General features: G+C 47.4%; 1 protein-coding gene across 1 annotated transcript in view; it reads left to right on the plus strand.

Moving 5' to 3' along the window:
* LOC140427839 (NXPE family member 3-like) overlaps positions 1 to 21,272 on the plus strand; it is a 156,809-nt gene that overhangs the window by 108,533 nt on the left and 27,004 nt on the right. The window contains exons 3-5 of the mRNA XM_072513604.1: positions 4,740 to 5,521; positions 15,110 to 15,183; positions 19,790 to 19,999. Coding sequence (XP_072369705.1) covers positions 4,740 to 5,521; positions 15,110 to 15,183; positions 19,790 to 19,999 — 1,066 coding nt within the window. The remainder of the gene's footprint in view (positions 1 to 4,739; positions 5,522 to 15,109; positions 15,184 to 19,789; positions 20,000 to 21,272) is intronic.

Here is a 21,272-nt window from a genome sequence, read left to right on the forward strand (position 1 = left end):
GTAGGAGGAGTGGGCCGCGCGGTTGAGGGCGTAGGAGTGGACATTGCGCAGGACGACCGCCATGGAAAGCGCTAGTGTTTTAGTCTCTGCGAGGTCGCGCGTAGCCCCTTCTAGGAGCCACTGCCTGATAACATCGGACCCAATCCCAGTTACAAAAGTGTCCCTCATAAGGAGATCTGAGTGCTCCTTAGCTGTAACGTCCTGACAGTCTCAGTCCCGCACTAGTGGGATCAGGGCCCTCCAGAAGTCCTCGGTTGACTCACCAGGTAGTTGAGTACGCGTTGCGAGCGCATGTCTGCCGAAGAGCGTGTTCGTCTTCTGCTCATAATTTTCTTTGAGTCGAGTCATAGCATCAGCGTAATTGGGCGCATCCTGGATCAACGGGAAGACTTTGGAGCTGAGTCTGGAGTACAATATTTGAATCTTCTGAGCCTCTGGAACAGGGGTCGGCGCCGCGTTGATATACGCTTCAAAACAAGCTAGCCAGTGCTGGAAGTCCTTTCTGGCGTCGCTTGCTTGCGGATCCAACTGCAGTCGATCTGGTTTAATCCGGAGGTCCATCTTCTGAATCTGATACTAATAAATTGTGGCGCGATCAATTTGGCTGGAGACGAAGTTGAATCCAAACCGAGGCTTTATTAGTGTCAGATGTGTGGCCTCCCACAGCTGCTGATTAAATGGCTGCGAGCTGAAGGCCACGCATATTTATAACCCGGCTCCTGGGCGGAGCTAGCATGCAGGGGCCACAGGTGAACCTGTCGTGCAGGTTCTACCGTACAACCCTTAATAAAAGAACACAGTGGTTTACCACAAGGATATCCTTACTATCCTTCCCTGGTCTGGCCTACATGTGACTCCAGACCCACAGCAATGTGGTTGTCTCTTAACTGCCACCTCAAGGGCAATTAGGGATGGACAATAACTGCAGGCATAACCAGCGACGCCCACGTCCCATGAACGAATAGAAAAAACCAGGTGCCTCAGGAGGTTACATTTTCCCCCGCTCCCCCACCCCCATTCTGCTCATGAAATTTGGGACATTTATATCTGCTGCTTTTTTGATCGCTTGAATAAAATAGTCAAATATCTCTGCATATGAGCTCCATCGTTCTGTATTCTTATCAACAGTCCCACGGTGCCAAAATCCCTTGCCATTTTTCTCTATGGAAGGACCTGCATGTGCACAACGTCTTTATCATTGTCTTGCTTCCCTTCTCCACAAAACAAGGGTCAGCCTGTTTTCCTTTCGTGTTTTACAACAAGTGCCAGTCGGCACGGTGGCACAGTGGTTAGCACCTCTGCCTCACAGCCCCAGGGACCCGGGTTCAATTCAAATCTTGGGTGGCTGTCTGTGTGGAGTTTGTACGTTCTCCCTGTGTCTGCGTGGGTTTCTTCCGGGTGCTCCGGTTTCCTCCCACAGTCCAAGTTGTGCATGTTAGGTAGGTTGGCCATGGTAAATTGCCCCTTAGTGTTCAAAAGGTTAGGTGGGGTTACAGGGATGGGGGGGTTGGGGGAAGTGGGCCTAGGTATGGTTCTCTTTCAGAGGGTCAGTGCAGAATCGATGGGCTGAACGGCCTCCTTCTGCACAGTAAGAATTCTATGATTCTAACACACCCAGTTGTAAATTTGCTGTTTTCATAGAACTTACAGTGCAGAAGGAGGCCATTCGGCCCATCGAGTCTGCACCGGCTCTTTGAAAAAGCACCCTACCCAAGCCCACATCTCCACCCTATCCCTATAACCCAGTAACCCCACCCAACACTAAGGGCAATTTTGGACACTAAGGGCAATTTGTCTGGACAATCCACCTAACCTGCACATCTTTGGACTGTGGGAGGAAACCGGAGCACACGGAGGAAACCCACGCGCACACGGGGAGAACGTGCAGACTCCGCACAGACAGCGAACCAAACCGGGAATCGAACCTGAGAACCTGGAGCTGTGAAGCAATTGTGCAGATTACTTGCTACTCCCAGGACTGTTTTGGATCAATCTGAGCAATGCTGACTCACAATTCCAGGGTCCCGGGTGCGATTCCGGTCTCGGATGACTGTCTGTGTGGAATTTTACACTTTTTCTCGGTGTCTGCGTGGGTTTCCTCCAGGTGCTCTGTTTCCTCCCACAGTCCAAAGATGTGCAGGTTAGGTGGATTGGCCATGATAAATTGCCCCTTAGTGTCCAAAAGGTCAGGTGGGATTACTAAGTTATGGGGATATGGTGGAGGCGCGGGCTTAAGTGGGGTGCTCTTTCCAAGGGCCGTGTTATACCCTGCCTGCTGACCACTGGCTGGGGAGTAATGGCAATCCCTCAATCCTTTGGGAGTATGAGCTTCCCCAATGAGTGGGGCGGAGAAATCATTAGCAGAGTCCCTGTATAAATAGAGCTGGCCAGTACGGAACCAGCTAGAGAGGAGTGAGCAGCAAGGGAGTACTGCTGCTGTTATATATATGTAATTGTAAATAAAGTTATTTCTTTCTATTCTACAAACTCGTGCTGGATTCTTCGTGGCCCTCACAAAAGGCCGGTGCAGACACGATAGGTCGAATGGCCTCCTTCTGCACTGTAAATTTTATGATAAGGGAATCAGAGGTTATCAGGGGTAGACGGGAATGTAGAACTTGAAACACAGACAGATCAGCCATCTTATTGAATGGTGGAACAGATTTGAGGGACCGATTGGCCTACTTCTCCCAAGATTATAATAATCGCTTATTGTCAATAATAGGCTTCAATGAAGTTACTGTGAAAAGCCCCTAGTCGCCATATTCTGGCGCCTGTTCGGGGAGGCCGGTACAGGAATTGAACCCGCACTACTGGCCTTGTTCTGCATTACAAGCCAGTTGTTTAGCCCGCTGTGCTAAACTAGCCCCTTATGATTATGAATGGAGCTCTGAAAATGAATCCTGTTGGGATACTGTTCAATGAGCAACCAGGCCATCTAGTACATTGATCAAGTTTATTTCACAGAATAATACAGTGCAGAAGATGCCCTTCGGCCCGTCGAGTCTGCACCGACGCATGAAAGACACCTGACCTGCCTACCAAATCACATTTGCCAGCACTTGGCACCTAACCTTAAATGTTCATCCAGGTACTTTTTAAAGGATGTGAGGCAACCCACCTCTACCACCCTCCCAGGCAGTGCTTTCCAGACGGTCACCGCCCTCTGGGTAGAAAAGCTTTTCCTCAAAACTCCTCTAAACATCCTGCCCCTCAGCTTGAACTTGTGTCTCCTCATAACTGACCCTTCATCCAAGGGGAACAGCTGCTCTCCATCCACCCTGCACATGCCCTTCATAATCTTGTACACCTCGATCAGGTCACCCCTCAGTCTTCTCTGTCCCAGCAAAAACAACCCAAGCCTATTCAACCTCTCTTCATAACTTAGATGTTCCATCTCAGGCAACATTAGGGTAGCACGGTAACATTGTGGTTAGCACAATTGCTTCACAGCTCCAGGGTCCCAGGTTCGATTCCGGCTTGGGTCACTGTCGGTGCGGAGTCTGCACATCCTCCCCGTGTGTGCGTGAGTTTCCTCTGGGTGCTCCGGTTTCCTCCCACAGTCCAAAGATGTGCAGGTTAGGTGGATTGGCCATGATAAATTGCCCTTAGTGTCCCAAATTGCCCTTAGTGTTGGGTGAGGTTACTGGGTTATGGGGATAGGGGGGAGGTGTTGCCCTTGGGTAGGGTGCTCTTTCCAAGAGCCGGTGCAGACTCGATGGGCCGAATGGCCTCTTTCTGCACTGTACATTCTATGATGACATCTATGATGAATCACCTCTGCACTCCCTCTATTGCAATCACATCCTTCCCATAATGTGGTGACCAGAATTGCACACAGTACTCCAGCTGTGGCCTCACCAAAGTTCTATATAACTCCAACATGACCTTTCTGCTGTTGTAACCTATGCTTCGATAGATAAAGGCAAGTGTCCCATCTGCCTTTTTCACTACCCTATTAACGTGCCCTTCTGCCTTCAGAGCTCCATGGACAAACACCCCAAGGTCCCTTTGTTCCTCGGAACTTCCCAGTGTCAGGCCATTCATTGAATACTTCCTTGTCACATTACTCCTTCCAAAGTGTATCATCTCACACTTTTCAGGGTTAAATTCCATCTGCCACTTGTCTGTCCATTTGACCATCCCATCTATATCTTGCTGTAACCCAAGAAACTCAACTTCACTGTCAGCCATCCGGCCAATCTTTGTGTCATCCGCAAATGTACTGATCCTACCCTGTTACAGGTCACTTGTCATATAGACGGGCATCATATCAAAGTTCAACTCTGTTCCTCACCCTATGCCACAGTTCTTTTTGCAGGGGTCATTGGAACAGGGATCAGAAGTAGGACAATTAATCGATAAATGTTTTCCTTCGCTAAGTCAACAGTGCCGAGGCTAACTTTGCATACACTGTGGATTAAACCTTGAACTTGTCTGGTCTGGTCAGCTTCTGGCACTGACTGGATAAGTTCACTGAGCTGGGAGTCAATGGTCAAACTTTCTACAGATTTCTTTCCCTTCCTAGTCCGAGATGGAGTCTGTGAACATAACATACTGAATGCAAACTGCTGAATTGAAATTAATAATCCTTTTTAATCATTATGTTGTAATGCTAATGAATTCTGTGATCGGAACTAAATTCATGGAGTTCTTTTCTGTCTAAAGGATGATGTGTTTTGGGAAATAATGATGGCAATGGAAAAGATGCTCATTAAACACATTCTTCCTTTTCATAGGAGAAGAAATATTCAATTTCGGGATCCAAATGGAGGAGATATCCAACTCCAAAGTTGTATTCTGCAACGAGGCAGGAAGTGGAAACAAAGAAGCTCCCTTGGACACACAGACTATTGCAATGTGGCTACCAGAATCACAGCTTCACCCCTGAAGAAAGGTCAGAGGGGGAACTCCTTATGAAAATGATCGAATGGCCAAAACCACCCAACGTTTCTGTGCCCTTTGTGAAAAGCAGCGACCCAGCACATGTTCGCTTTGTAATTTTAAATTCTACAAAGACTTTCTATGTTGGGGATCAGTTACAAGTGATGCTGCAAATGAAAGATTTTGAAGGACACCCAAAGCAATATGGGGGTGACTATCTCCAAGGCCGGATCCACACTCCAGCTTTAAAAGCTGGTTCAGCCGGAACAGTTATAGATAACCAAAGTGGATTTTACTATCTAAATTTTAATTTATCTTGGCCGGGGAAAGTTGAAGTGTCTGTTTCCCTGGTTCATCCCAGTGAAGGAATCCAAGCACTTGAAAGACTTCGCAAGGATCGGCCAGAAAGGGTGTATTTTAAAAGTACCTTTGCATCAGGAGCTACCACTGAGACCACTGTGTGTAATCTCTGTTTGCCTCAAACTAAGCCGCTCTGTAACTTTACCGATCCCATGACCGGGGAGCCCTGGTTCTGTTACAAACCAAAGAAGCTTCCGTGCTCTGCCCGTATCAACCATGCGAAAGGAGGATATGAGAAAGGTCTCTTAATTGGAGAAGAGAAGCATTTTTTCCAAAGGTATGTTGCTTAATGTTGTTTTATTTATGTTTTGTTTTCTCAATTTTCAATCGGAACCAGATTAAAAACACAAATAGAACCAGATTTCCCAACACCAGGCAGCCAATCAAAACTTGGGATAGCTTCCAGAGCCCATGAGCATTTACATCCTTTTTGGTCCATTGATTTTGAACTCTTCTTAATTTATGGAAGTTCAGGTGCTTCTATAATGTAAAGAATGGTGGCACACTGGCGCAGTGGTTAGCACTGCTGCCTCATGGTGCCGAGGACACGAGTTCGATCCCGGCCCTGGGTCACTGTCTGTGTGGAGTTTGCTTATTCTCCCCGTGTCTGCGTGGGGCTCACCCCCACAACCCAAAGATGTGCAGGTTCGGCGGATTGGCCGCGCAAAATTCCCCTTAATTAAAAAAAAAGAAAAAAAGAATGGAAAATTGAATAACAAGTTATCATCGACCACCTGGTGAAAGTAAATTCAGTGTTAACTTTCAAATGGGAATTGGGTAAATATTTGAAGGAAGAAAACCGTTGGACTATACAGAAAGAATGGGGAGTGGGATTTAACTGCACAGTGCTTTCAAAGAGATGTCCCAGTATTGATGTGTTGAAGAGCCTCCTTCAATGCTTTAAATTCTACAGTTCTAGCTGGTTCACACTGGAGTAATATTGTGCCTGTAAGTTGTGCAGAAGTCATTCATTCCCTCTCAACAGAACTGTCACCACCATTCTGAACTCTAAAGGAGTCCAATCCTTATGGAGGGGATTGACTGAAAGGCAAAATCCGGCTCAGTCTGTATCCTGACTCGTACCCAATCCTATCGACCTATGATCTCTGTGCTCATTAACGTACATTGATCTCTGGTCTCTGTGTTAATATTCACATTAGTCTTTACAAATATCTCATATAGCTCATCTCTCTTTCCATCACTGTAGCCTCCTCCAGCCCTACAATCCTTATGTTTTTCCAAATCTGGCCTTTTGGGTCTTTCCTTTGTCTCTCCATCGAGGCTGTGCCTTCAGCTGTCTCGGTCGTAAGCTCTAGAATTTCCAGCTGAAAATTCTCCACCTCGCTACCTCTCCCTGCTCTTTTAAGATGCTCATAAAGCCCATGAACTGAATTTTACACTCCTCCACCGATGGGGTTTGAGGCCGGGCTGGGAGTGTAAAAGTGCAGGGTCGGGATTCCCTCGCGGTTCCCTGCCCCACCTTGACCACGCAGCGATGTTACACTGGACCAAGCAAAGCCTCGGATGGAAAGCCCATCGTTGTCCCAACATGAAGTTCTTGCATGGCCAAATGACCACTTAAGAGCCACTTCCTGCCCAGCCACAACATTTAGGCTGACTGGAACATTGAACCTCCATGGGGGAAGGCAGAAAAGAATCAAAGTGAGATCTTGGGCAGGAAGTAGGGGGGGTGCCTCTGTCAGAAGCCCCCTTCTGACTGTGAGTGCTCTCCTCTCAGTGACCCATGACCTCCAGACTTCTCCCCCCCCCAATCCCAACCTCTCCCCTGAGACCCAGACCACCGCCCTCATGACCCTCAAGGCCTTCTCTACCTTCCCTGCCCTGGGGCGCCTTACGCTTACCTCGTCCTCCAGCTCTGGCACTTAGGCAGGCTGGTGTAGTTCCTCTTGTGTAGTTAAATCTGATTGGCCGGCAGCTCTCTAAGGTGGGACATCCTCCTGAGTGAGGAGTGGAAGTTCCCCCTGCAAACAATCAACGCTCATTGGAGCTTAAATTGGCAGTGGGGCAGTTGGAGTCAGCAGGGATGTCTTCCACGATGACTCTTCACATGGTGAGAAACAAGACCCCACCATCCGTAAACCTCAGGCCCATGTCTTTTGGTCACTTCTCGAATATCTCCTTTTGTGACTTGGTATCAGGTTTCATCAGATAACAGTTCCATGGAAGAGCCTTGGAAGTTTTATCACATTATAATTCATTGATGCAGAAGATTCCAATTGAACTGTGTTTGTTACGTCTTCTCTGTCCCCTACCCTCAGGGAGGGGGCTTCAGAAGTCAAAGTGAAAGGCGCTATATAATATCTTCTTAGGTATTCCCATGTGAATAATCTGCTTCCACTCTGATTCTGTGCATTCTAAAATGGCTAACTGGTCTGATGCACAATCTGCAAACTTGACCATTTGAGGAAGGTAGAGTTTGAAGGATTGAGTAGCTGAGTTGCTTGGGGTCTATGTGCTCCTTCTGCTGCCTGGAAGTGTCTTCCACACGTTCCAGTTGCAGTCTCTTGAGGTGTTCACTGTCTTCCTGAATATGCCTTCTAAATTTTGGGCTGTCACGGACCAGGGATTCCCATGAATCAGTAGGAATGTTGGATCGCCTCAGGGATGCTTTGTCAATGCCCCTAAAGTTCTCCCGCTGCCTTTCTGGGAGAATTTTGCTGCAACAACGTTTGGAGTATAGCTGCTGTTTTGGAAACCAAAAAGTCAGGCATGTGAATGATGTTGGGAGGGTACGGAGGGATTTTCTTATGAGGAGAGGATGAGTAGATTGGGCCTGTATTCATTGGAGTTTAGAAGAATGAGTGGCAAACATATTGAGACATAGAGGATTCTCAGGGGGCTTGACAGGGATGCTGAGAAGATGGGCCCGATTCTCTGGTCACCGACGCCGAAATCGCATTCGGTGAATAGCTGAGGAATACCCGTTTACAACCAAATTAGGGGCGCCACCGCTTTCGCAATGCTCCGCCCCCTCCAAAGCGGCTTACTCTGCATTTCGACGGCCTCAGGACGTTGCCTGAGGATGCCCCCCGATGCTCTGGTGCCCGACCGGCCGAGTTCCCAAAGTCGTCGGTCGCGTGTGGTATCAACTGTGGGGAACTCAGCATGGCAGCTGCGGTCTCAGTCCAGCGTTGCCACAGTCGGGGAAGGGCCGATCCACGGGGAGTGGAGATTTTGTCAGGGGCTGGGGCAATGTTGGGGGTCTGGTACGGGGCTCGCGAGTTGGCCAAAGGGGGGGCACTATTTCGCAGGCCAGGTCCGCGAGTGGCCAGCCCTGGCCACGGACCCGGCAATTCTCTGGGTCGTATCGGCAGCTCGAGCCGGGTGCTCTACCCTGCTCGGCTGCTAGCCCCTAGCCAAACGGAGGATCGGTGGCCGTTTTGCGCCAAATTTCCGGTTGTAAAATGCCACCGTTCCCACGCCAGCGTGAGGACATAGCCTCAAAATCGGAGAATCCAGCCCGATGTTTCATAAGAATATAAGAACTAGGAGCAGGAGTAGGCCATCTGCCCCCTCGAGCCTGTTCCACCATTCAATGAGATCATGGCTGATCTTTTGTGGACTCAGCTCCACTTTCCGGCCCGAACACCATAACCCTTTATTCCTTTATTCTTCAAAAAACTATCTATCTTTATCTTAAAAACATTTAATGAAGGAGCCTCTACTGCTTCACTGGGCAAGGAATTCCATAGATTCACAACCCTTTGGGTGAAGAGGTTCCTCCTAAACTCAGTCCTAAATCTACTTCCCCTTATTTTGAGGCTATGCCCCCTAGTTCTGCTTTCACCCGCCAGTGGAAACAACCTGCCCGCATCTATCCTATCTATTCCCTTCATAGTCTTATATGTTTCTATAAGATCCCCCCTCATCCTTCTAAATTCCAACGAGTACAGTCCCAGTCTACTCAACCTCTCCTCGTAATCCAACCCCTTCAGCTCTGGGATTAACCTAGTGAATCTCCTCTGCACACCCTCCAGTGCCAGTACGTCCTTTCTCAAGTAAGGAGACCAAAACTGAACACAATACTCCAGGTGTGGCCTCACTAACACCTTATACAATTGCAGCAGAACCTCCCTAGTCTTAAACTCCATCCCTCTAGCAATGAAGGACAAAATTCCATTTGCCTTCTTAATCACCTGTTGCACCTGAAAACCAACTTTTTGCGACTCACCCACTAGCACACCCAGGTCTCTCTGCACAGCAGCATGTTTTAATATTTTATCATTTAAATAATAATCCCTTTTGCTGTTATTCCTACCAAAATGGATAACCTCACATTTGTCAACATTGTATTCCATCTGCCAGACCCTAGCCCATTCACTTAGCCTATCCAAATCCCTCTGCAGACTTCCAGTATCCTCTGCACTTTTTGCTTTACCACTTATCTTAGTGCCGTCTGCAAACTTGGACACAATGCCCTTGGTCCCCAACTCCAAATCATCTATGTAAATTGTGAACAGTTGTGGGCCCAACACTGATCCCTGAGGGACACCACTAGCTACTGATTGCCAACCAGAGAAACACCCATTAATCCCCACTCTTTGCTTTCTATTAATTAACCAATTCTCTATCCATGCTACTACTTTCCCCTTAATGCCATGCATCTTTAGCTTATAGAACATAGAACAATACAGCACAGTACAGGCCCTTCGGCCCACGATGTTGCACCGAAACAAAAGCCATCTAACCTACACTATGCCATTATCATCCATATGTTTATCCAATAAACTTTTAAATGCCCTCAATGTTGGCGAGTTCAATACTGTAGCAGGTAGGGCATTCCACGGCCTCACTACTCTTTGCGTAAAGATACTCTTATGCAACAACCTTTTGTGTGGCACCTTGTCAAAGGCTTACTGGAAATCCAGATATACCACATCCATTGGCTCCCCGTTATCTACCGCACTGTTAATGTCCTCAACAAATTCCACTAAATTAGTTAGGCATGACCTGCCCTTTATGAACCCATGCTGCGTCTGCCAATGGGACAATTTCCATCCAGATGCCTCGCTATTTCTTCCTTGATGATAGATTCCCTACTACCGAAGTTAAGCTCACTGGCCTATAATTACCCGCTTTCTGCCTACCTCCTTTTTTAAACAGTGGTGTCACGTTTGCTAATTTCCAATCCGCCGGGATCGCCCCAGAGTCTAGTGAATTTTGGTAAATTATCACTAGTGCATTTGCAATTTCCCTAGCCATCTCTTTTAGCACTCTGGGATGCATTCCATCAGGTCCAGGAGACTTGTCTACCTTTAGCCCCATTAGCTTGCCCATCACTACCTCCTTGGTGATAACAATCCTCTCAAGGTCCTCACCTGTCATAGCCTCATTTCCATCAGTCACTGGCATGTTATTTGTGTCTTCCACTGTGAAGACCGACCCAAAAAACCTGTTCAGTTCCTCAGCCATTTCCTCATCTCCCATTATTAAATCTCCCTTCTCATCCTCTAAAGGACCAATATTTACCTTAGCCACTCTTTTTTGTTTTATGTATTTGTAGAAACTTTTACTATCTGTTTTTATATTCTGAGCAAGTTTACTCTCATAATCTATCTTACTCTTCTTTATAGCTTTTTTAGTAGCTTTCTGTTGCCCCCTAAAGATTTCCCAGTCCTCTGGTCTCCCACTGATCTTTGCTACTTTGTATGTTTTTTCCTTCAATTTGATACTCTCCCTTATTTCCTTAGATATCCACGGTCGATTTTCCCTCTTTTTACCGTCCTTCCTTTTTGTTGGTATAAACCTTTGCTGAGCACTGTGAAAAATCACTTGGAAGGTTCTCCACTGTTCCTCAACTGTTTCACTATAAAGTCTTTGCTCCCAGTCTACCTTAGCTAGTTCTTCTCTCATCCCTTTGTAATCGCCTTTGTTTAAGCACAAAACACTAGTGCTTGATTTTACCTTCTCACCCTCCATCTGTATTTTAAATTCCACCATATTGTGATCGCTCCTTCCGAGAGGATCCCTAACTATGAGATCCTGAATCAATCCTGTCTCATTACACAGGACCAGATCTAGGACCGCTTGTTCCCTCGTAGGTTCCATTACATACTGTTCTAGGAAACTATCGTGGATACATTCAATAAACTCCTCCTCAAGGCTGCCTTGACCGACCTGGTTAAACCAACCAACATGTAGATTAAAATCCCCCATGATAACTGCTGTACCATTTCTACATGCATCTGTTATTTCTTTGTTTATTGCCTGCCCCACCATAATGTTACTATTTGGTGGCCTATAGATTACTCCTATCAGTGACTTTTTCGCCTTACTATTCCTGATTTCCACCCAAATGGATTCAACCTTATCCTCCATAGTACCGATGTCATCCCTTACTGTTGCCCGGATGTCATACTTATATAACAGACCTACACCACCTCCCTTACCATCCACTCTGTCCTTCCGAAAAGTTTGATACCCTCGGATATTTAACTCCCAGTCGTGACCATCCTTTAACCATGTTTCAGTAATGGCCACTAAATCATAGTCATTCACGATGATTTGCGCCATCAACTCATTTACCTTATTTCGAATACTACGAGCATTCAGGTAAAGTACACTTATGTTGGCTTTTTTACCTCTGTTCTGAATCTTAACACTTCGATCAGTAACCTCTCCTAAGTTATATTTCCTCTTAACCTTTCTCCTAATTTTCCTTGTCGTCGAACCCATATCTTCATGTAACAACCTGCCGCGTCGCTTACCATTAATGCTTTCACTTCCCGTTTTATTTCTTTTAGTATTCCTGGTCCTATTCAATGAGCTCCCCTCAGTCACTGTACCTTGTACTGTCGCCCTTTTTGATTTTTGACTATGGCTTCTCTGCCTTGCACTTTCCCCCTTACTGCCTTTTATTTCTGTCCCTGTTTTACTACCTTCCAACTTCCTGCATCGGTTCCCATCCCCCTGCCACATTAGTTTAAACTCTCCCCAACAGCTCTAGCAACCACCCCCCTTAGGTCATTGGTTCCAGTCCTGCCCAGGTGCAGACCGTCCGGTTTGTACTGGTCCCACCTCCCCCAGAACCGGTTCCAATGTCCCAGGAATTTGAATCCCTCCCTCTTGCACCATCTCTCGAGCCACGTATTCATCCTCTCTATCCTGACATTCCTACTCTGACTAGCTCGTGGCACTGGTAGCAATCCTGAGATTACTACCTTTGAGGTCCTACTTTTTAGTTTAACTCCTAGCTCCCTAAATTCAGCTTGTAGGACCTTGTCCCGTTTCTTACCTATATCGTTGGTGCCTATGTGCACCACAACAGCTGGCTGTTCACCCTCCTCCCCCAGAATGTCCTGCAGCCGCTCCGAGACATCCTTGACCCTTGCACCAGGGAGGCAACATACCATCCTGGAGTCTCGATTGCGTCCGCAGAACCGCCTGTCTATTCCCCTTACAATTGAGTCCCCTATCACTATACCACTGCCATTCTTCTTCCTGCCCAGCTGCGCAGCAGAGCCAGCCACGGTGCCATGAACCTGGCTGCTGCTGCCTTCCCCTGGTGAGCCATCTCCCTCAACAGTATCCAAAGCGGTATATCTGTTTTGCAGGGAGATGGCCGCAGAGGACACCTGCACTGCCTTCCTACTCTTGCTCTGTCTTTTGGTCACCTATTTTCTATCTCCCTCAGTACCTTTCACCTGCGGTGTGACCAACTCGCTAAACGTGCTATCCACGGCGTCCTCAGCATCGCGGATGCTCCAAAGTGAGTCCATCTGCAGCTCCAGAGCCGTCAAGCGGTCTAACAGGAGCTGCAACTAGACACACTTCTTGCACGTGAAGGAGCCAGGGACAGTGGACGTGTCCCTGAGCTACCACATCGCACAGGAGGAGCATGACACGGGCCTGAGATCTCCTGCCATGTCTTAAACCTTCGGTTAACTTCAACAACTACAATTTCAACAAAAAAAAACAAAGAAAAAATAAATAAATATACCAATGAAAAGAAACAGAAAAACAGAAACACAACTTACCAGTCACTTACCAGGGATAAAAAGCACTTCCTCCCCACCCAGCTTCGAATTCCCACCTAGATTCAAATTCCCAAACTCACTCTTTGCCGTCTCACTCTGGTTTTCTTCTCTCTGGCTCACTGGGAGAACTCACTGGGAGTGAGTTTACAAGTTGCTCTTTTTAAACTGTCCTGAATTGACTCCCCTCCCCCACCTGCTTTTAGATCAAGGTCGATTTAAGTGACTGACACTTAACTGCCAACCAGTTATGTGAGTGGGTGGGGCAGCCCTTGTTAACCCACACTGCACAATACTAGCTTAATTTAAATTAATTTAATCTCCTGAAATTTAAAAGGAGCCGCCTTACTGATTTAATTCAATTCAATTCAATTCCCACCTAGATTCAAATTCCCAAACTCACTCTTTGCCGTCTCACTCTGGCTGTCTTCTCTCTGGCTCACTGGGAGAACTCACTGGGAGTGAGTTTACAAGTTGCTCTTTTTAAACTGTCCTGAATTGACTCCCCTCCCCCACCTGCTTTTAGATCAAGGTCGATTTAAGTGACTGACACTTAACTGCCAACCAGTTATGTGAGTGGGTGGGGCAGCCCTTGTTAACCCACACTGCACAATACTAGCTTAATTTAAATTAATTTAATCTCCTGAAATTTAAAAGGAGCCGCCTTACTGATTTAATTCAATTCAATTCAATTCCCACCTAGATTCAAATTCCCAAACTCACTCTTTGCCGTCTCACTCTGGCTGTCTTCTCTCTGGCTCACTGGGAGAACTCACTGGGAGTGAGTTTACAAGTTGCTCTTTTTAAACTGTCCTGAATTGACTCTCCTCCCCCACCTGCTTTTAGATCAAGGTTGATTTGAGTGACTGACACTTAACTGCCAACCAGTTATGTGAGTGGGTGGGGCAGCCCTTGTTAACCCACACTGCACAATACTAGCTTAATTTAAATTAATTTAAACTCCTGAAATTTAAAAGGAGCCGCCTTACTGATTCAATTCAATTCAATTCAATTCAATTCCCACCTAGATTCAAATTCCCAAACTCACTCTTTGCTGTCTCACTCTGGCTGTCTTCTCTCTGGCTCACTGGGAGAACTCACTGTTTCCCCTTGAGGGAGAGTCTAGGACCAAAGGGCATAGTCTCAGAGTAAGGGGTTACCCATTTAAAACAGATTTGGAGAAATGCCTTCTCTCAGAGTTTAGTGGATCTGTGGAATTCTTTACCATAGAGGGTTGTCAGGGTTGGGCCGTTAAGTTTATTCAAGGCTGAGATTGACAGATTTTTGATCAGTAAGTGAATCAAAGGTTATGGGGATAAGGCGGGAAAGTGGAGTTATCAGATCAGCTGTAGTCTCATTGAATGGTGAAGTAGACCTGATCAGCCAAATGGGCCTATTCCTGCTCCTATGTCTTATGGTCTTAGAACCCGTCCATTAAAACTGCTTTTGGTGAGATCTGCTTTTTACCCGAGAAATGTTGGTTTGGGAGAGGAAGCTGACAGTCTATCCTCCTAATGATTTCGAAGAACTTTGCAGAGACCCGGGGCTGGATTCTTCGCCATCGGGATGTTCCATTTTGCCAGCAGCCCGGGGGCTTCCTGACAGTGTTGCGGGGGGGGGGGGCTGCCCCACAATGGGAAACCCCCATTGACCAGCCGGCGAAACGGAGAATTCCACCGGCGTGCTGAACCAGAAATCTGGCGCGGTGGGACGGTGAATCCAGCCCATGGTTGGTGATGTAATTCAAATTCTTACTGTCGGTTTGAGGAACTGCATTACTGAAAATATGTTTGGGCTATCTTCTGCCTCTGCTTGTGCTCACTTGTTACATGAATACAACAATTTAATCTATGATATATTTACTTTTACAGTGAAGTCAACATCCAGAAGCTTATCTTACCCTGTACCCTAGGGTACATTATGGTAGAGCCTTCACCTCAACCAAGTAAGATAATTATATGTCCATTATTAGTTAATTGAGGGTTTAGTACATTAAAGGGAATATGAGTAAGAAGAATGGTGGAGTAATTTCTTGATTTAAATAGGCAGGAATTGGCAGCCTTTTCAAATAAAGTGTAATGTAATGCCCCATGTAAATATTTCCTGAATTAGATTAACATTTTGGCTTTGTGCATATTTACTGCAAGTAGAACAGGGTAACTAAACATGTATTGTCTTGGTGAATTCAGGTATGATTAATACTGATCCAGGACATTTAAAAAAATTTTTATTTTAACTTCATCCAGGCCGTCAGATGGAAAAAACAGACTAGCCATCTGTTATTCCCTGAGCTTTCCTCCCATTGACTTCACATAGCCAGATCTCGACTGAGAGAGAGATATTTGCATTTATGTAATGCTTTTTCATGACCACGGAATCTCTCCAAGCGGAAAAGCAACAGTGTGAGTGTTGCTCTCTGCTGAGATCACCCCGCGACAATATATCCAGTGAGGTAAAGTCCCCGTGGTTGAGGGCAAGCTTGAGAAGGCGGGCCTTCAACAATAGCCTCAGCCGGTATGGGGGCGGGTTTCGCTCAGTTGGCTGGACAGCTGGTTCGCGAGGCCAACGGCGCCGGTTTCATTCCTGTACCGGTTGAGGTTATTCATGAACCTTGCCCCTTGTCTGAGGTGTTGTGATCCTCAGGTTAAATCACCGCCAGCCAGCTGTCCTCCTCAAAGGAGAAAGCATAGTCATCTGGGACGATGGTGACTTTGCTTTGCTTGATAAACAGTGAATAAACAAAGGATGTATACTGGGCGGCTGATCCAAAATTACCTGTTTTTGCCGCTGCTGAAAATGGAAACCATCTACAAGGTGCCTGGGAGTAGGGACATCAGGAGGACAGCAGCAACATTACTGCCAACAGTCTGCCTTTAGCTCAGGAAAGAAACTGCAATGCAATATCAGTTCGCTGCTCTTGCCATTCAAACGTTTACATGCATTAAGAATGTTGATCACAGCTTTGGCTGTAAAAGACACTTGCAGTTCCTTGAAATAGTAGGCACTCACTAAGGGGTTGGGTTTAGCTTGGTGGGCTAGACAGCTGGTTTGTGATGCAGAACAAGGGCAGCAGCGTGGGTTCAATTCCCGTACCAGCTGAGAAGTCTGAATTCTCCCTCTCTGTACCTGAACAGGCGCCGGAATGTGGCGACCAGGGGCTTTTCATAGTAACTTCATTGCAGCGTTAATGTAAGCCTACTTGTGACAATAAAGGTAATTTAATCATTCTGCAGTTTTGGATTGAATACGGAATGAACTGTGAGATATCCCAGAAAGAGTTCACTTTCTCTATATTCTATAGCAAGGATAACAGCAGAGTCTGGCTTTGTGTCTATTGTCAGTGCAAGGGGCTTGGACTGGAAACAATTTCAAAGAAGCCAGTATTTAGAAACTTTCATGTTTTATTTGCTCTTTCCTACATCTCTTCCGGAGCAAGTTGGCAGGCTTGTATGCAAAAGGTTATGGCCGCGATTCATGAAAAATGTCGAAGTTCATTTGTGGCGGGTTTTTCAGGGTGTTTCCCGTCAGCTCTGCTGGCGAGTTCCCCACCGCTATTCAATGATTCTGAGCGTGAATCTCTGGCTGTGTTGGGCTCTCAGTTGCGCGTAACGCGGCCAGAGAATGCCGGGCGAGGCTTCCAGAGAGCCTCCCGAAAGGCTCTGCGCCTCCTGGGATTCTTCGACGACCCGTGAAGTCGGAACTGCGACATAAATGGGCGGGACTGAATGATGCTCGCGGAGGTAGGTCGCAAACCTACTTACGACCGGCCTGCATGGGATCCAGCGGCCTTCTTCGATTCTCCGGCCTTCCCAGGGAGGCTGCAGGGTGGCTGCAGCTGGGCGCCGATCAGTGCTGGTCCACACAAACGTGGACCAGATGGAACGTCACCTGGGGGGGTCTCCCGGGTCACCGGAGATCTCAGGATGATCAGAATAAGTGCAGGTGGCTCCCTGGCCCTCCCCTGGGTCACGGGAACCGTGGCACTGCCCAGCTGGCGCCTTGGCACTGCCACCCTGGCACTCCAAGGTGCCCAGGTGGCACTGCCAAGTCAGCAGGAGCACTGCCTGGGTGCCAGGGTGGCAGTGCAAGGGCACCTGAGTGCCATAATGGCACTGCCAAGGGTCAGGGGGCAAGGGGGGTTTGAAGGGTGGGGGAGTGCAGGGCAGGTAGGTAGGTGCCTCCGTGAGGTTGGCTGGGTGGTGGGTAGGGGAGTGGGTGCATAGTAGGGTGTCCTCACTTGGGAGGTTGGCGTAGTTTCGACGTGTGTGGGGGCAGACATTGCCCATGGGTGAGGATTGTGGAGGACAAACAAGCTCACAGAGATTGGGGCACCCTTTCAAAATGGCAGCATGATCTCTGAGTTCAGCTCCCCAGTGTTAAAAAACATTCTCCTGTCCTGATTCTCAAAAAATTTCGAAGTTCACTTATGTTGGGTTTTTCAGCGAGTTTCCTGCTGGTGCTGCCGGTGAGCTCCCCACCGCTATTCAATGGCACTGTCAATTTATTTTAGAACTGGGGAACTGAACTCAGAGATCGGGCTTCCATTTTGAAAGGGTGCCCCGATCTCTCAGTGAGCTTGTGGGTCCCCACACCCCCCACCCATGGGCAATTTCACCCCCCGCATACAAAGACACTACCTCACACCCCCCAAGTGCGGACACTTGCTATGGGTTCCCTGGGGGCCCCCTCTTCAGGCCTCTCCAAGCCCCCTTGCGGCACCCCCTCCTTTCCAGGACCCCGACCTACCACCCCCCCCAACTTCTGGAGGCCCCTACTTACCTGCCCTGCACGTCTCCAGCCTTCAAAATCCCCCCTCCACCCTCCTTTCATGGACATAGCCCCCTCAATCCCTGACCCTTGCACTGCCACCCTTGCACCCAGGCAGTGCTCCAGCCAGCTTGGCAGTATCACCCGGACACCTTGGCAGTATCACCCGGGCACCTTGGCAGTACCACCCGGACACCCTGGCACTACTACCTGGACACCTTGGCAGTACCACCCGGACACCTTGACAGTGCCACCCGGACACCTTGGCAGTGCCAGCCAGGCACCTTGGCAGTGCCAGGATGGTATTGCCAAGGTGCCAGCTGGGCTGTGCCAAGGTGCCCGAGTTTCAGGGGGAGGGACAGAGAGCCATCCTGCACTGGCCTTGACCACCCAGGTGTCTCCAATGGCCCGGGAGACCCCCAGGGTGCCGTCCCGTCTGGTCCACGTTCTTGTGGACAAGCATTTTTAAAAGAAATTTCAGAGTACCCAATTCATTTTTTTCCAATTAAGGGGCAATTTAGCATGGCCAATCCACCTAGCCTGCACATTTTTGGGTTGTGGGGGCGAAACCCTCGCAAAAGCGGGGAGAATGAGCAAACTCCACACAGACAGTGACCCAGAGCCGGGATCGAACCTGGGACCTCGGCGCCGTGAGGCCGTAGTGCTCACCCACTGCGCCACCGTGCTGCCCCTTGTGGTCAAGCATTAATGGGTGCCCAGCTGCAGCCTCGCTGGGGTGATCGGAGAATCGAGGGAGGCCGGGGTATCCCGTTTACGACCTATTTCCGCGTTTGGTCCTGCCCCTTCTGGGCAGAGTTCCAACTCCGACATGGCACGTGACTTGGGTGAATCCTGTGAGGCATGGAGCCTGCTGGCAGGCCTGCTGGAGGGCTTCCGGCCGCGTTGAGCTCTCGCTCGACCGCAACGCAGCCAGTGAATCGCGCCCTATATTTTATCAGTGGCACATCAGGTGGTGCATTTCGCTGTTCACACAATCTTGTTCAAATACCACTTGGATTATTTCTGTGATTGTGTAGATAGTGCTTCCTGTAGCAACATCCAATGATCCTGCTGGAATTTGTCATTGCTATGGAAACTGTGAAAATGTATTGACAGTTTACATTATCGTTTTGAGTATAAGAATTGGCAAGTCATGTTGCAGCTGTATAGAACCTTAGTTAGGCCACACTTGGAGTATAGTGTTCAATTCTGGTCGCCACACTACCAGAAGGATGTGGAGGCTTTAGAGAGGGTGCAGAAGAGATTTACCAGAATGTTGCCTGGTATGGAGGGCATAAGCTATGAGGAGCGATTGAATAAACTCGGTTTGTTCTCTCTGGAACGAAGGAGGTTGAGGGGCGACCTGATTGAGGTCTACAAAATTATGAGGGGCATAGACAGAGTGGATAGTCAGAGGCTCTTCCCCAGGGTAGAGGGGTCAATTACTAGGGGGCATAGGTTTAAGGTGAGAGGGGCAAGGTTTAGAGTAGATGTACGAGGCAAGTTTTTTACGCAGAGGGTAGTGGGTGCCTGGAACTCGCTACCGGAGGAGGTAGTGGAAGCAGGGACGATAGGGACATTTAAGGGGCATCTTGACAAATATATGAATAGGATGGGAATAGAAGGATACGGACCCAGGAAGTGTAGAAGATTGTAGTTTAGTCGGGCAGTATGGTCGGCGCGGGCTTGGAGGGCCGAAGGGCCTGTTCCTGTGCTGTACATTTCTTTGTTCTTTGTTCTTTTGTTTGTCACAATTCCTGTATCCTGTCTCTCTTTATTTTCAGCCACAGCTCTCAGAGAGTGTGTCCGGGGAACACCGTTGGTGTCACCATCTGGTTTTTATTATAAGGACCAGTGGATGTCAATGACCTGCAATATTCGCCGCTTTGAGAGTCCTGCAAGAATTACAAGCTGTCTCCGCAGAAAAATGGTTTACCTGTTTGGAGATTCCACTGTGCGTCAGTGGTTTGAATATTTCATTGCATTTCTGCCAGGTTAGGTCGGTTAGTCCATCTACCCGTCTGTCTACAATTGTATAAATTTCCCTATCTACTGTTTGCCTATCTGTTCAACTGTCTATCTCTCTTTCTCCAAAAAGAAAATGCTGGAAAATCTCAGCAGGCCTGGCAGCATCTGCAGGGAGAGAAAAGAGCTAATGTTTCGAGTCCAATGACTCTTTGTAAAAGCTTTGAGCACACGGTCCACTCTACAGGTGTGATGCAGCAGAAATGGAATAGTAATTTTTCTTCACTGGACTTTCCAACCTTACCTTATACAATGGAACGCTACTCCTCTCACCCTGAATTCCACATATCACCACCTTTTCTGGCAACATTCTTCCCAAACTACATAATTCCTCTTCTCTTTCCATTGAAGATTGACTAGCCCCTGTATCTCTTAAAATTGTGACTTCTTTGCCTGCTTCTCCTGATACACATGAGTAAACTTTACCCACACAAGTAAATTATTTAAAGAGATCTGGCACCTTCTTATCAATCACCTCTTGATCAGGCTGTACAATCTTTTGCACCTCCTTCGCTTCACTTGGGCTTTTCTTCACCACTTTAACAAACCCAACTGTTTTATCCTGTTTTACCACATCAGCCTTCCCAGTGTTTTTTTTCAACCACCAACACTGACTTTACATGGCCTAATTTATTACAGTGAAAACATTTGAAACTTTTCATTTCTTTTCCACCTTGCTCGATTTCTTTTTTAATCTGAGGTCCACTCTCCTTATTATCTCCCATCAGATCACCTTTACCTTTACCACTTGAGTATTTCTCATGTCCCCAGTTTCTATTCCTCACAGGCTGAAACTGATATCGGAATCCAAGCTTTGATTTATGAACTAATTCATAATCACTTGCCATTTCTGCTGCTAACCTGGCAGTTTTAACCCTCTGCTCTTCCACATGAATTCTCACTACATCAGGAAATGAATTTTTAAACTCCTCCAAAAGTATAATTTCTCTGAGAGCTTCATACGTTTGGTCTATTTTCAAAGCCCTTACCCACCTATCAAAATTACTCTGTTTGAGTAATTTTCAAACTCCATGTATGTTTGACCAAATTTTTTCCATAAATTTCTAAACCTTTGGCTGTAGACTTCAGGCACTAGTTCATATGCACCTAAGATGGATTTTTTCACTTCCTCATACGTCCCAGATACCTCCTCCAGTAGTGGTGCAAGCACTTCACTAGCTCTACCTACCAGCTTTGTTTGAATCAGTAATACCCACATGACCTGTGGCCATTTCATTTGTT

The sequence above is a fragment of the Scyliorhinus torazame genome, chromosome 8, assembly GCF_047496885.1.
Source record: "Scyliorhinus torazame isolate Kashiwa2021f chromosome 8, sScyTor2.1, whole genome shotgun sequence".
NCBI classification, from domain to species: domain Eukaryota; kingdom Metazoa; phylum Chordata; class Chondrichthyes; order Carcharhiniformes; family Scyliorhinidae; genus Scyliorhinus; species Scyliorhinus torazame.